Source organism: Barbus barbus (assembly GCF_936440315.1).
Source record: "Barbus barbus genome assembly, chromosome: 10".
Lineage (NCBI taxonomy): Eukaryota > Metazoa > Chordata > Actinopteri > Cypriniformes > Cyprinidae > Barbus > Barbus barbus.
This window is the reverse complement of record NC_136738.1, coordinates 19,555,606-19,569,427: the sequence shown is the minus strand read 5'-3', so window position 1 is coordinate 19,569,427 and position 13,822 is coordinate 19,555,606. Positions and strand designations below refer to the sequence as shown.

Below are 13,822 nucleotides of genomic sequence, written 5' to 3'. Positions count from 1 at the left end.
AGCATACACAAGACTAGATAATGATCTGATATATTATTGCTCTGCTGCAGATTTTCAACGCCATTAGCATCAATTCCATGTGACAGTATTAAATCTAGAGGATTATTTCGACAATGAGTAGGTCATGACACGTGTTGTCTAACCTCAGTAGAATTCAGAATGTCTATAAATGCAGATCCCAATGCATCTTTTTCATTATCAACATGGATATTTTTTGTATTTGCTAGTTTGGGGCAGAGGTGTAAAGAGTACCTGAAAACCATACTTGAGTAAAAGTAGAGACACATTACAGTGAAAATTACTCCACTACATGTTACAAGTCACCAATTCCAAAACAACTTGAGTACTTTACTTACGCTAAATATAGGCTAAAAGAAGCAATAGTCAAAGAGACATGCCTGTGAAAAACTGTACATTGTGGAGAAGTCGGGGAAAACAGTAGTAGTGATATTTTGTTTAACACAGAAGCTCCAAAGCTTGTATCGAAAAAACATCACATTAAAGCACTGTATTGGAGCTTGAGTCATTTTGCTGCATTATTCGATTCAAACGAAGCGAACCTTAGCACCATTTCCTTTACATTATGTTACATTATAATGCATTAGCAGATTTCATTTATGAATTTCTTTCATTTATTTTACTTATTTTAGTACCAGTACACTGACACAAATGAGTGACGTTGACAATGACCATTATTTATATGCAATAAAATAAAATGTGATGTGAAACCAGCAGCTGTAACACGGTCTATTCATTTTTATGACCACTAGATGGCCACAATATAAACCGTGTTGAAAAGCTTCGAGTAATGAATCTTTTTCCTGATACAATTGTGTTGAAAGCTTCACTGGTTCAGAATGCTTCACTTCACCATTACTAGAAAACAGGCATTGGAAAGGATCTGTGTGCAGGTATTTAATGGAAAAACTAGACCATGCAATAACCCAAAAAAACCAAAGGGAACAATGAACAGAATGATTGGCAACCAGACAACCATTACATTCACCAACTCACAAGGAACTAAAGAAACACTAGGACTGTATATACACAGGGGGCTAACAAGCTTAACAAGATAACAAGACTCACATGGGGAGACCAATCAAGGGGAATCAATGAACAAATTTACTACAAACTGAATACAAACACCAAGGTAGACAGGAAGTAAAACAAAAGTCCAATAGAAGGCACAGAAAGCTTGTAAAAAAAACAAGAAATACTTGATTTGTGTGGAGAGCAATCAAGTTTGTTTTCTAAAACCAAAATAAATCTGATCACCTCAAAATTGCAAAATAAATAAATAAAAAAGAACCACACACACACACACACACAAAAACAATATCCATCAAACAAAAACGTCTCTTCTCAGGGAGCCCTGGTGGATCAGGAGACTCGGGGAGCCATGACGGCTCTGACTCCGTGGCCTTGGCCTTGGCCTTCGGCCCAGCCACTATGACCATGGACACATGCCCTCATCTATGGGGTTATGTCCTCATCTCATATATAAAACACCTGTAATTCAAAAGTACTTGCTAAGGAGCTTGTATACGTAAAGTAGCCTTGTTATCAAGTTTGGGTGAGTAAGGGCATAACGCACAAGATACAGTACTTTCAGTGCCATGTAGTTGGTGATATCACGTCTTTTGTAGAAGAAATAAACTGCTGCAGAAAAAGCTAGGTGCCATGCAAAATATAATGTGTAATTGCAACACTCATTACAAATGTAGTGGAGTAAAGAGTACAGTTACTCATTAAAAAATGTAGTGAAACAGAAAGTAAAAGTTGCTGATATCTTTGATACTCAGTAAAATTACAAAGTATCTGAAAATATTCTCAAGTACCGTAATTAATTACATTTACTCAAATACTTTACACTTCTGTTTCAGGGAACAGGCACAGTCTCTAGAGTGTGATATCTAGGTGAAAGAGTCTCTATGTGCTGAGAATTTACTAAATTCTGTGACACTAGGCGGCTAGTAGATGGTTTAGCCAGTCTGTCTACTTTCTGACCTGGGCCCCATTACTCAAGTACAAACTCTAAGACTATGTGCCATATTTCTAGAGAGAAGAGTGGCACCACCCCCAGAGGGATGAAGAACATCTCTTTTCAACGGGTCAGGTCTGCCCCAAAAACTTGTCCAATTGTCTATGAAACCTATGTTATTCTGTGGGCACCACAGCATATTACAGTGTCTGACATCGTACTTGCAAGTTCACACACCTCTTTGTTATTTTTAGTGATTTCTGACTGGACATCGAGCATCATTAGTGCCGATGTGAATAACAATCTTACTGAATTTTCATTTAGCATTAACCAGCACTTTTAAATTTGCCAAGATATCAGGCACTCTGGCTCCCAGTAAACATGGAACTATGGTGGCTGGTGTCTGTATTTTCACGTTCCGTACAATATAATCGCCAATAACTAGAGCACAATAACTAGAGCACCAATAACTATGGGCAGTCAGGTGAGAGGTGAGACCCTTGAGCAAGGTACCGAACCCGCAACTGCTCCCCGGGCACCGCAGCATTGGCTGCCCACTGCTCTGGGTGTGTGTTCACTACTGCATGTGCACTTGGATGGGTTAAATGCAGATCACAAATTCAGAGTATGGAACACCATACTTGGCCACATGTAACTTCACTTTCACTCACTTTCATCAGGTTTCTCAGTGGGTGCGTCACTGAGTGGAGAGAACCTGTTTAATGGTTTAATCGGAACGGAAAAATTGTGTTTTGTCCCCTGACTATGCTGCCTCACTGTCACCCAGTCGCCCTGCTGCATGGGCTTTTACATGATCATTGCTTTCTGCATGCTTCGCTAAGCTAGCTGCATCCAAAGGCGTATCAAGGGCCTAGAATAAAAAAAAAGGTTAGAATAAATCTGTAGCATTAATTCTGATCATGGCTTGTCCTGAAAAAGACAGTTTGACATTCGTCTCAGGAAACATCACACTGCAGGACTGTGTGCCAAATCTTCTGACACTGCCAGAATTTCGTTGGAGGTAAAATTTGATCGCAACTACCATTAATCGGCTGTCGGTGAACATGTCAAACCAGTGATCAAAAACTAAAATATTTAAGTCACGGAAATAAGGAAATAAGATTGCCCAATGTAAAAAAAAATCTGTCTGTTATTATGGACAGTGACTTTAAACTGGATAAGCAGATTAATTCAGTAATAGTTTTTTTTCCAGTTGAGGCAGTTATCCAAAGTCAAATCTTTTCTGTCTTTTAATGACTTTGAAAGGGTTATACATATTTTTATCTCGACTCGCCTGGATTACTGTAATGCCCTTTACGTTTGCAGATGGTACAGAATTCTTCTGCTCGTTTGTTAACAGGAACACGCAAGCAAGAACATATTTCACCAATTCTGGCATCTCTTCACTGGCTTCCTGTTCATTTTAGAATTGATTTTAAGATTTTGATCTTAGTGTTTAAATCGCTAAATGACTAGCACCAAGATATCTTTCTGATTTAATACAGTTACATACTCCACCAAGGGTACTTAGGTGTGCTGAGCATTTACTTTTGGTTTGTCATCGAACAAGGTTGAAAACCGGGGGGGACCATGCTTTTGCAGTGGCGGCCCCAAAACTCTGGAATAATTTGCCTCTATATGTTAGGCAGGCCCAAACACTTTTTGTTTTAAATCAAATCTCAAAACTCATCTATACTCTTTGGCTTTTAACACAAATGGGAGAAGGTTTTTATGATTGTGTTGGTCTTATGTTTGTTTTTAGGTGTCTATTGTTTTAAATTGAGTGTGCTTGTACAGCACTTTGGTAAGCACTTGTTGTTTTTAAAAGTGCTTTATAAATAAACTTTGACCTTGTCTTTGAAATAAGGCCATAAAACACATAAAGAACATTTGTTCACAAGACTTGAGAACTGGATGTGGTAGACTAAAGTTTTTGCTACAAAATGATGTGAAAATCATCCTGTTCACTCATTTACAGAAAACAATTTTTGTAATACATGATTTGTGTTCGGAACGCTGTATGTGAGGGAGTGACAGTGGCCACAGATATTTAGTGATTCACACCTGAGAGACAAAGGGCCTCCCCTTATACGCCATCAGTGAATGTATAATGTGACTCTGAGGCAGGAAAGAAAGAATGTGAGGAGAGTAAAATAATGGGGGGTTTTATTATTTGTATTTTATTTACAGTGCAGTATAATTAAAATATACACAGTGAAGGTAAAAAATACGTTATTGAGCACACTGATCTAAACTTGAACTGAGACTTGAACAGTAACACACCTTTGTGCCATTGCTGTAACAGATCAGCATGTACAGTTTTGATGATTGTGTGCCAATTGTAGGTGCTTTCAACGGTGGACAGGGGTTATCATGAGGACTCTGGTCTGCGGCTATGCAGCACCATAAGCAAAATCTGATGTACTGTGTGTTTGTGACACAATTCTCCCAAAAATTTCCATTCAAATTTAGTGTGACTTGTGCCGCAGTAGACCTTCTATTGGTTTGGACCAGACGAGATAGTCTTCGTTGCTCTCATGCGTTGATTAGGTGCCCAACACCCTGCTGTTGGTTTGTGGTTTGTCCCTCCTTGGACTAATGTTGGTAAATTCTCACTGCAGCTAACCAGGAGAAACCCACAAGCCATGCTATGTCAGAGATACTCTGAAATGAAATGAACTAGTTTTCCCAACCTTTTGAGAGATTTGGGAGAAAGTGAAGAGAGCATAGGGTATTCTTGTCTTCTGGCTGAATTCATATTTCAGTCAGATCCAGCATAAATGGATCTGACTGAAAAAAATTACTGGTGATGTCACGAGTCATATTATTATTTTATTGATTTTTTTTTCTTCAATATGTACCTCATATTAATTTCCTCAGTTTTTTTTTTGGACTTGTTTTTATTTGCCTATACAATGATGAAAATAAAGGACTCGTTTTGAGTACTTGGTTGTTCCTGTTGGCTGTTTCGGTTCATACTCCTGGATTTGCAACTGTTCCAGCTTGTGTGCACGTCTTTGTCTATCTAGTGTTTGATTTTTTTATATCGTCCCTATTGTACCTTTCTTGTTTCGACAGCCCATGCCTTACGACTTGTTATAGTCACAACCACTACTGTTACATTTTCTGCTCCATCTTCAGAACCTTCTACTACACTGCTGAGATTGCTGCTCCAGCTACAATTACTGATTATCTTGTATGGGCCTATAAGCCCATAGTCTGGATCTTACAGTTGCAGGCCATGGGTCTGCATTGTAATTTTTTGTGCCATTTACCATGCCCAAGTTCATGACCCTACTAGCCCTGTTGCAGTGCAAGACACGTTGGATACGTCACAGCTTGTTCCACAGAAACAAAGCCCAGGTCTGCATGTGTACGACATGAAATCTGGCACAAATCAATGTTTTTCTGTGGTAATCAACAGCATTCAGCAGATACTGTTTGATAGATCTTGGCGGGATAAAACATAAAATTTTCCTTTTAATTGTTCTGTAAAAAAAAAAATATATATTATTCACCCCACACATATATATATATATATATATATATGCATGTATGTATGTATGTATGTGTGAGTGTGGGGTGGATAATGTTTATATATATATATACAGTATATTGTTACAGAAGCAGACTCACACGTGAGATGTATAAAACAGGTAATGTTTATTTGGCTGGAGAGCAAAGGCAGGTGAACGTGACTGTGAGTATCTGATGCCGAGTAGATGGACGATGAGATTGGAATCTTACTGAACTGGGTTGTTTGTTGACAGGAGCTCGTGGATGTTCGGGAACCACACACCTCGATGCTTCGTCGTGAAGCTCCAGAGAAGACAGACGGGGATCCAGGACACGGATGGACACAACACTTGAAGGAAACACAAGAGGTAAGTTCACAGGCAGGTAAGTAACAGGTAGGTCTTTGAGATAACATTCAGGAGTCCACTTCGCATGAACGAGACCGGACGTTTGACTGTTGTGAGGTGTGTGGTTATATGTGGTGACTTGATGAGGTGATGATGGAGTGCAGGTGTGCTCATTAGAACTCTGGTGATGGTGCTCGCTGTGATTGGCTGGAGTGAGAGCCTGGTCGATCTGTGACATTCCCCCCTCTCCATGGCCCGCTCCAGAGGGCCGAAAGCCCCGACGTCGTGGTGGCCTACCCCTTCCTCTGGGAGCTGGACGGTCAGGATGGGTGGTATGGAACTCCTCCAGTAAAGCTGGGTCCAAGATGTCATCTTTGGGGACCCATGATCTCTCCTCTGGCCCATAATCTTCCCAGTCTACCAGGTACTCCAAGCGGCCACAACGGCGCCGGGAGTCCAAGATCTCCTTCACCTTGTAAATCGCTCCATCTTCCAGGATTAACGGGAGAGGGAGAAACAGGAGAATGGTAAAGCTTCAGGAGTGATACGTGAAAGGTAGAATTTATTCGATAATGTGGGGGAAGCTGCAACTGAAAGGTGACTGGGTTGATTTGCTTGACTATGGTGAAGGGACCAACATATCTGGGACTCAGCTTCTTGCAGGGCAGGCGCAGCTTGATGTCCCTCGTTGACAGCCAGACCTTCTGTCCCGGTTGGTATCGCGGGACTTCGGACCTACGAAGGTCTGCTGTCATCTTGCGCCTGCGTACTGCTCGCTGGAGCTGATGGTGAGCATCGTCCCAGACCCTCTCGCTCTCCCGGAACCAGTAGTCCACCGCCAGCACTTCCGAGGGTTCCCCTGACCAAGGGAATAGTGGTGGCTGGTAACCGAGCACGCACTGGAAGGGAGTGAGTCCAGTAGCAGCTTGTCGCAGCGAGTTCTGGGCGTACTCAGCCCAGCCAATAAACTGGTTCCAGGAGTCCTGATGACTGTGGCAGAAGGTTCGCAGGAAGCGGCCGATCTCCTGGATCTTCCTCTCCGTCTGCCCGTTGGTCTTGGGATGATAGCCGGACGACAGACTCACGGTCACATCTAGGAGTTTAAAAAATCCTTTCCAGACTCTAGAGATAAACTGTGGACCGCTATCTGACACAATGTCTTCGGGAATACCAAAATGTCTGAATACATGATTGAAGAGGAGTTCCGCAGTTACCATGGCGGTGGGTAGACCCTTCAGGGGAATCAGTCGACAAGACTTGGAGAATCGATCCACAACTACAAGGATGCAGGTATTTCCGTCTGATGCTGGTAGGTCGGTGACGAAATCCACTCCCAGATGTGACCATGGACGATTGGGAACGGGCAGCGGGAGGAGTATGCCTGCTGGTAGATGGCGTGGGCTTTTGGACATGGCACACTCCGCGCATCCCTGGACGAACCTTCTCACGTCCCTGGCCATGCTGGGCCACCAGTATCGATCTTTCAATAGCGAGAGGGTACTGCTGGTCCCTGGGTGGCCAGTGCCCAGAGAATCATGAATTGAACGGATTATGGAAGTGCGTTGGAGTCTGGGAACATGCTGTTTACCAGGAGGGCAGCCCGGCGGAGTGGCGGTGGAGACATTGGCTGGTGTGGTTGGTTCAGGGTTCCACTGGATGGGGCAGGTGAAGATCTTTTCTGGGAAGATCGTGTCAGGTATTTCGTTGATTTCGTCAGAAGCGTGAATGCGGGACAGGGCGTCAGCTTTGACATTACGGGATCCAGGACAGTAGGAAATTGTGAAATTGAAACGGGTAAAGAAAAGGGCCCAACGTGCTTGGCGAGGGTTGAGTCGTTTGGCCTCTTTCAGGTATTGCAGATCCTTGTGGTCTGTTAGTACTGTGAATGGGTGTTGAGCACCTTCTAGCCAATGCCTCCATTCCTCAAGGGCGAGCTTGATTGCCAGGAGCTCCCGATTGCCGATGTCATAATTCTTCTCCGCCGGGCTGAACTTCTTGGAGAAGAAGGCACATGGATGGAGCTTGGTCGGGGTCCCCTGCTGCTGCGATAGTACGGCTCCTACACCAGAAGTAGAGGCGTCCACCTCCACAATGAAGGGCTTCTGGTGATCTGGGTGCATGAGGATAGGAGCGTGGGTAAAGGTTTCCTTTAGCCTCTCGAAGGCCTCCGTGGCAGCTGGAGTCCAAGACAGAGACTTGGGCCTTTTCCTGAGCAGGTTGGTGAGGGGACTGGTAATGGTGCTGTAATCCTGGATGAATCTTCTATAAAAATTGGCAAAGCCTAGAAATCTCTGAAGCTCTTTAATAGTGGAGGGTTCCGGCCAGGTTCGGATGGCCTCCACCTTCCCCTCGTCCATTCGGATGCCACCACTGTCGATTATGTAACCCAGGAAGTGCACGGAAGGTTGGTGAATGAGCATTTCTCAGCCTCGAGGAATAAATGGAACTTCCTGAGTTGCTGTAAGACCTCCGCAACGTGGTGGCGATGTTCAGCCAGGCTCCGGGAGTAGATGAGGATATCATCTATGTAGACAAGGACAAACCTGTGGAGATACTCCCGGAGCACCTCGTGCATAGGGGGCATTGACAAGGCCATACGGCATTACCAGATATTCGTAGTGGCCGGTTAGTGTAACGAAGGCTGTCTTCCACTCATCCCCCTCGTGTATCCGGATGAGGTTGTACGCGCTGTGGAGGTCTAGCTTCGTGAAGATGGTGGCACCACGAAGATGTTCCAGAGCTGCTGGGACGAGAGGAAGGGGATATCGGAATTTCACAGTGATCTTGTTTAAAGCCTGTTAGTCTATGCAAGGCCGCAAGCCTCTGTCCTTCTTGGCCACGAAGAAAAAACTTGAAGCAGGGGAGGTAGATGGACAGATGTAACCTTGCTTTAAAGCCTCGTCGATATACTCCTCCATGGCCTTCTGCTCGGGAAGTGAGAGCGGGTAAATCTTACCCTTGGGCACTGGCTCACCTGGCAAAATATCGATCGCACAGTCCCATGGCCGATGAGGAGGTAGTTTGGTTAGCGATGGTTTGGAGTTTGAGTTGGCGGCAGAGGTTTCCGGAGATACAGTTACCGGTGGAGCCGGAGTCGAGTAGGGCTTGTACTGGAATAGACACATCAGAGGCAGTAAGCATTACTTCAGCAGTGAGTGGCTTCATATTCTGAGAGATAGGTTGAATGGCACTCACCAAGAGCTGCGGTGGACGAACGGGGCAAGTTGATCTAACATGCCCCTCCTTTCCACAGTGTAGGCAAAGCCCTGCTTGCAGTCGCCTCTGCCGCCCACGATAAGTAAGGTGAGTACGATCAGTTTGCATGGGTTCTTGGTAGGGTTCTGGAGGGATTGCATGCGGGTGGAAACATGGATGGATTGTTGAATTAATTTCTCTAATCCACAGGAGTCATCCAGGTTAGCAAGATGCAACCGCAATCTGGGCTCTAGACCTTGACGAAAAGTGGTGAGAAGGGCTCTCTCGTTCCAACCACTAGCTGCCGCCAGGGTCCTAAACTGCAGGGTATATTCATGTATTGAGTTGGTACCCTGGCGGAGATAATAGAGTTGCTTGCCAATGGATGGATCCCCAATTACACGCCCGAACACTTCTCGAAAGTGGGCGATGAAACTCTGATAGGATTGCGTTACAGGTCCTGATTGGGAGAAAATCGATTCCGCCCCCTGCAAAGCTTTGCCTGTGAGAAGTGATACTATAAAGGCGATTTTAGATTTCTCAGTCGGGTACAGATGCGGTTGCATGTCGATATTGAGTGAGTATTGTAGAAGGAACCCGTTGCACTCCCCCACCACACCACAGAAGGGCGCTGGTCTGGCCATGGGACTGTGGATCATTGGCGGAGAAGAAGCCGTGGTTCCGGTGACTGGGGTGAACGGAGGTGCTGACGGTGATGCTGGGACAAGAACTCGTCGGAGGTGATCCACGAGCTCCTGAAACGGATCCGGGTTGCTCATCTCAGCCTACGGTGTTGGTCCGGTCTTCTGTTACAGAAGCAGACTCACACGTGAGATATACAAAACAGGTAAAGTTTATTTGGCTGGAGAGCAAAGGCAGGAGAACGTGACGGTGAGTATCTAATGCCGAGTAGATGGACGATGAGATTGGAATCTTACTGAACCGGGTTGTTTGTTGACAGGAGCTCGTGGATGTTCGGGAACCACACACCTCGATGCGTCATGAAGCTCCAGAGAAGACAGACGGGGATCCAGGACATGGATGGATGGACACAACACTCGAAGGAAACACAAGAGGTAAGTTCACAGGCAGGTAAGTAACAGGTAGGTCTTTGAGATAACATTCAGGAGTCCACTTCGCATGAACGAGACCGAACGTTTGACTGTTGTGAGGTGTGTGGTTATATGGGGTGACTTGATAAGGTGATGATGGAGTGCAGGTGTGCTCATTAGAACTCTGGTGATGGTGCTCGCTGTGATTGGCTGGAGTGAGAGCCTGGTTGATCTGTGACAATTATATATGAGTATATTCACATGAGTGAAGATTAGATTAGATTGAAACTAGATTGAATGAAGTTGTAAGATTTCTAAAGTTTTTAGCAATCTTATAATTGTTTTATTTTTATTTTTTTTACCACAAAGTGATGCAGTCTCCAACTTAGTCAAATACACATAGACCATGATTCGTATTTCACTCAAGTATGATTAAAAAAAAACAGACAAAGGTGTTTTAAGAGAGTTGTTCAGAAGTATTTTATTGTGAAGTAACACAAATTTTCTCACATTAATACAATTTACTTTTTAATAGAAGGAATCATTGATACGCCTTGTGCTCATGAATCTCATGCCACCCATATCTCTGAAGCTCCTGTACTCTCCAGGCCTGAAGTACCACATCCTGCCTCTGTAGTGGGGCTGCTCATACATGAGCCAGTGGCCGTCCATCACATGACAGGACTGGCAGTGAGACATGTGGTAACGATCCATGATGTTGTCACAGTCATCCATCATCTCGTACATCTGACCCATGAAGTTCTCCCTTTCATAGATCCTCATTCTGAAGGATCCTCTGTGCTGCAAATATGTAAACAGAAATTAAAAAATTGTGCTAAATTGTTGTAAGAGCATTTAGCAACCAACTCTGTGGCAAGTCAACACAGTGTATTATTCTCTTACCATAGGGATCATACGGCAAGATCTGATGCAGTCACTCATGCCAAACATAGACATGTAATCAGCATATTCTCCCCTCCTAAAGAAATACTGATTTCCCATGTAGTTGGGACGGTCGTACATCATGAAGCAGCCACTTTCCACTCTGCAAGAGTGGCAGCGACTCAAGTAGGGAGACATGTCAGCACAGTCACTCGTGCACTCATAAGAGCGACCCTGGAAGTTCCTGTCCTCGTAGAAGACGGCCTGAGGAGGTTTAACATGAGGTTACTAGCAATATTTGGTATGCACTTCAATAAATGTTGCATTCTACTAGAGTGAGAGAAAGGGATGTTTTGTCATTATTTTATGCCATTACTTACCTTGCACATGCTCATGCCTGCTGAAGTCATTTTTTGAATTATTCGACACTCTTCCGTTTTCACTGCTCTATCCTCCTGCCAGGTCTCACCCTTACTTTTATACCCGGGCGAATTGAATAAAACTGTCTGCTTGCTATTGAGATTGAGAACAACCTCCTGACTCAGCAGATTAGTATGGAAGCATTCACAGTGCATTCATTGTGGTCCATTTTGACATATCCTACAGGTCGTTTAGGCTTTCCACAATAATGTTTTCAGACATTTTGAAATATGCCTTTTTAAAAGTCTTTCTTTTTGTAAAACACAATGTTGTTCAAAATTTATCTGTTAAAACAGATAATATGATAATAGGTACTGCATTACTATTGATTGCTTAAACCTGTTGTGTGGTTAGCTTTTTTATCCCTAAATAATGCTTTAAGTGATAAAATAAACTATTAATACTAGAAAAAATGTATTAATAATTATATGAATTATCAAAATTCTTCTGTTTGGAGATTGTTCTAATACCTCAACATTTCAAAAACAATGACACAGCACAGACATTTGATATATCTGGACTCTGAACATATCATGAACACAGCTCTCATTAAAAATCACTGATTTCCCTTTTCCCAATATGTGTAATTTTAAGTGAAAAAACTGCTAAGGTATATAGTAAGGAGATCACAAGTGGCTACAGTACATTATATTTTTAAAAATGCTTGTTCATTAATTTTTATTTTATTTTTTGTGTGTGTGTGGGACGCCTCATACTGGCAGTAAATTCCTTGTATCCGGATGAGATCCTTGTATATTTTATATATTCCAAAACCTGTATGCACATGTTTGAGATGGCGATACACCTCAAAAACAAAGATTAAGGAAAATACATACTTTTAGGCATACTAACAAACTTCCTTTCTCAGACTCATATGTCAGGGGAAATGACAGCCTCTTTTTTTCCATAACCTGAATATGCCAGTAATCTTGTCAATTTGATCTAGCTGCTCTGGTGAGATGAAAACAGTTATTTTTTAGTTAATAAAAATGCCAAATGGATATATGGATTGGAAGAGGAGGAACTCCTTACATAATTTTGGACTGATAATTAGTCAATTGGTCATTTGTTTTATAAACACAAAAGAAACACCAAGATGCAAACCACTCTATTGTCTATTTAAGACGTGGAATACTGATAAACCTGGAAACTAGAGACTCAATAATATTGACATATTACAAAAGCTCTTCAGCTTTCCATGGGTCTCTATACCATGCTGCTTTGTCAGGAGTTTTCACAATGGGAGGCACATATTCTTTAGGTTTGGCCAGGTATAAATGTAAGGGTTAACATGAACAGAGTGTCATCATATCAGTACGAAAGTTCTCCAAAAGGACAGTCACTACCATCATGGGCAGAGTAAGTACCACTGATACTTAAAAATAAAAACAATAGTACATCTTTAAGATGCTGATTGACTCCTTTTAAAAGCACACAAGTGTCTTATTACGTCTTTTGTGTTCCAAAATAGATAATCTTTTACGAGGACAGGAACTTCCAGGGTCGCTCTTATGAGTGCATGGGCGACAGTGCTGATTTCTCCTCCTACATGAGCCGTTGTCACTCTTGCAGAATAGAGAGTGGATGCTGGATGATGTATGACCGTCCAAACTACATGGGAAATCAGTATTTCTTTAGGAGGGTGACTATGCTGACTACATGTCTATGTTTGGCATGAATGACTGTATCAGATCTTGCCGAATGATCCCTATGGTAAGAGAATAAACAGCTTTTCTTCCCATATAGCCGCTCACTAAATGCTATTATAACAATTTAGCATGAACTGTAAATGTCTAATTATACCTTTGTAGCACAGGGGACCCTTCAGAATGAGGATCTACGAGAGGGAGAACTTCATGGGCCAGATGTATGAGATGATGGATGATTGTGACAACATCATGGATCGTTACCGCATGTCTCACTGCCAGTCCTGTCATGTGATGGACGGCCACTGGCTCTTCTATGAGCAGCCCCAGTACAGAGGCAGGATGTGGTACTTCAGGCCTGGAGAGTACAGGAGCTTCAGCAATATGGGTGGCATGAGATTCATGAGCATGAGGCGTATCAATGATTCTTACTTTTAAAATGTAGATTGCACATGGTTTTTTTTTTTAGAAAAAGGTGGTACTAAAATAAAGTACAGTTCAACCAGTCCCTAAATTTAAGATGCGCTCTGTAGTTTTTTTTAACAAAACCAAAAGGCTTTTTTGTTAATGGACCTGATGGGGGCTTCCTTGTTGAGTTCATGTAACTAGGAGACAATGTAAAAAAAAATTAGGGAAAGAGCTCATTGCAAATGCAAGAAAATTGTTGAGATTGAAGCAAATAGGCCTACTATTGATCATTTTGTGTGAGGCATGAAACGAAGGGAAAAATGTGAAGAAAAAGAAGATAAACTTCTAGTGTGAATTGGAAGCAGTTAATAAACT

At 42.8% G+C, this 13,822-nt stretch overlaps 1 protein-coding gene and 1 pseudogene across 2 annotated transcripts; one reads left to right on the top strand and one right to left on the bottom strand.

Annotated features, from left to right (window-relative positions):
• Positions 1–10,619: 10,619 nt before the first annotated feature.
• Positions 10,620–11,383, bottom strand: LOC306875630 (gamma-crystallin M2-like; the record flags this gene model as incomplete). Its single annotated transcript, XM_079426315.1, has 3 exons — positions 10,620–10,892; positions 10,995–11,237; positions 11,354–11,383. The coding sequence occupies 3 exons, from the start codon at positions 11,381–11,383 to the stop codon at positions 10,620–10,622; spliced, it is 546 nt and encodes a 181-aa protein (XP_079282441.1).
• Positions 11,384–12,870: 1,487 nt separating this feature from the next.
• On the top strand, positions 12,871–13,477 carry LOC306875690 (gamma-crystallin M2-like; annotated as a pseudogene). Its single transcript has 2 exons — positions 12,871–13,106; positions 13,205–13,477. The product of its transcript is annotated as a gamma-crystallin M2-like (transcript).
• The last annotated feature ends 345 nt before the right edge of the window (positions 13,478–13,822 follow it).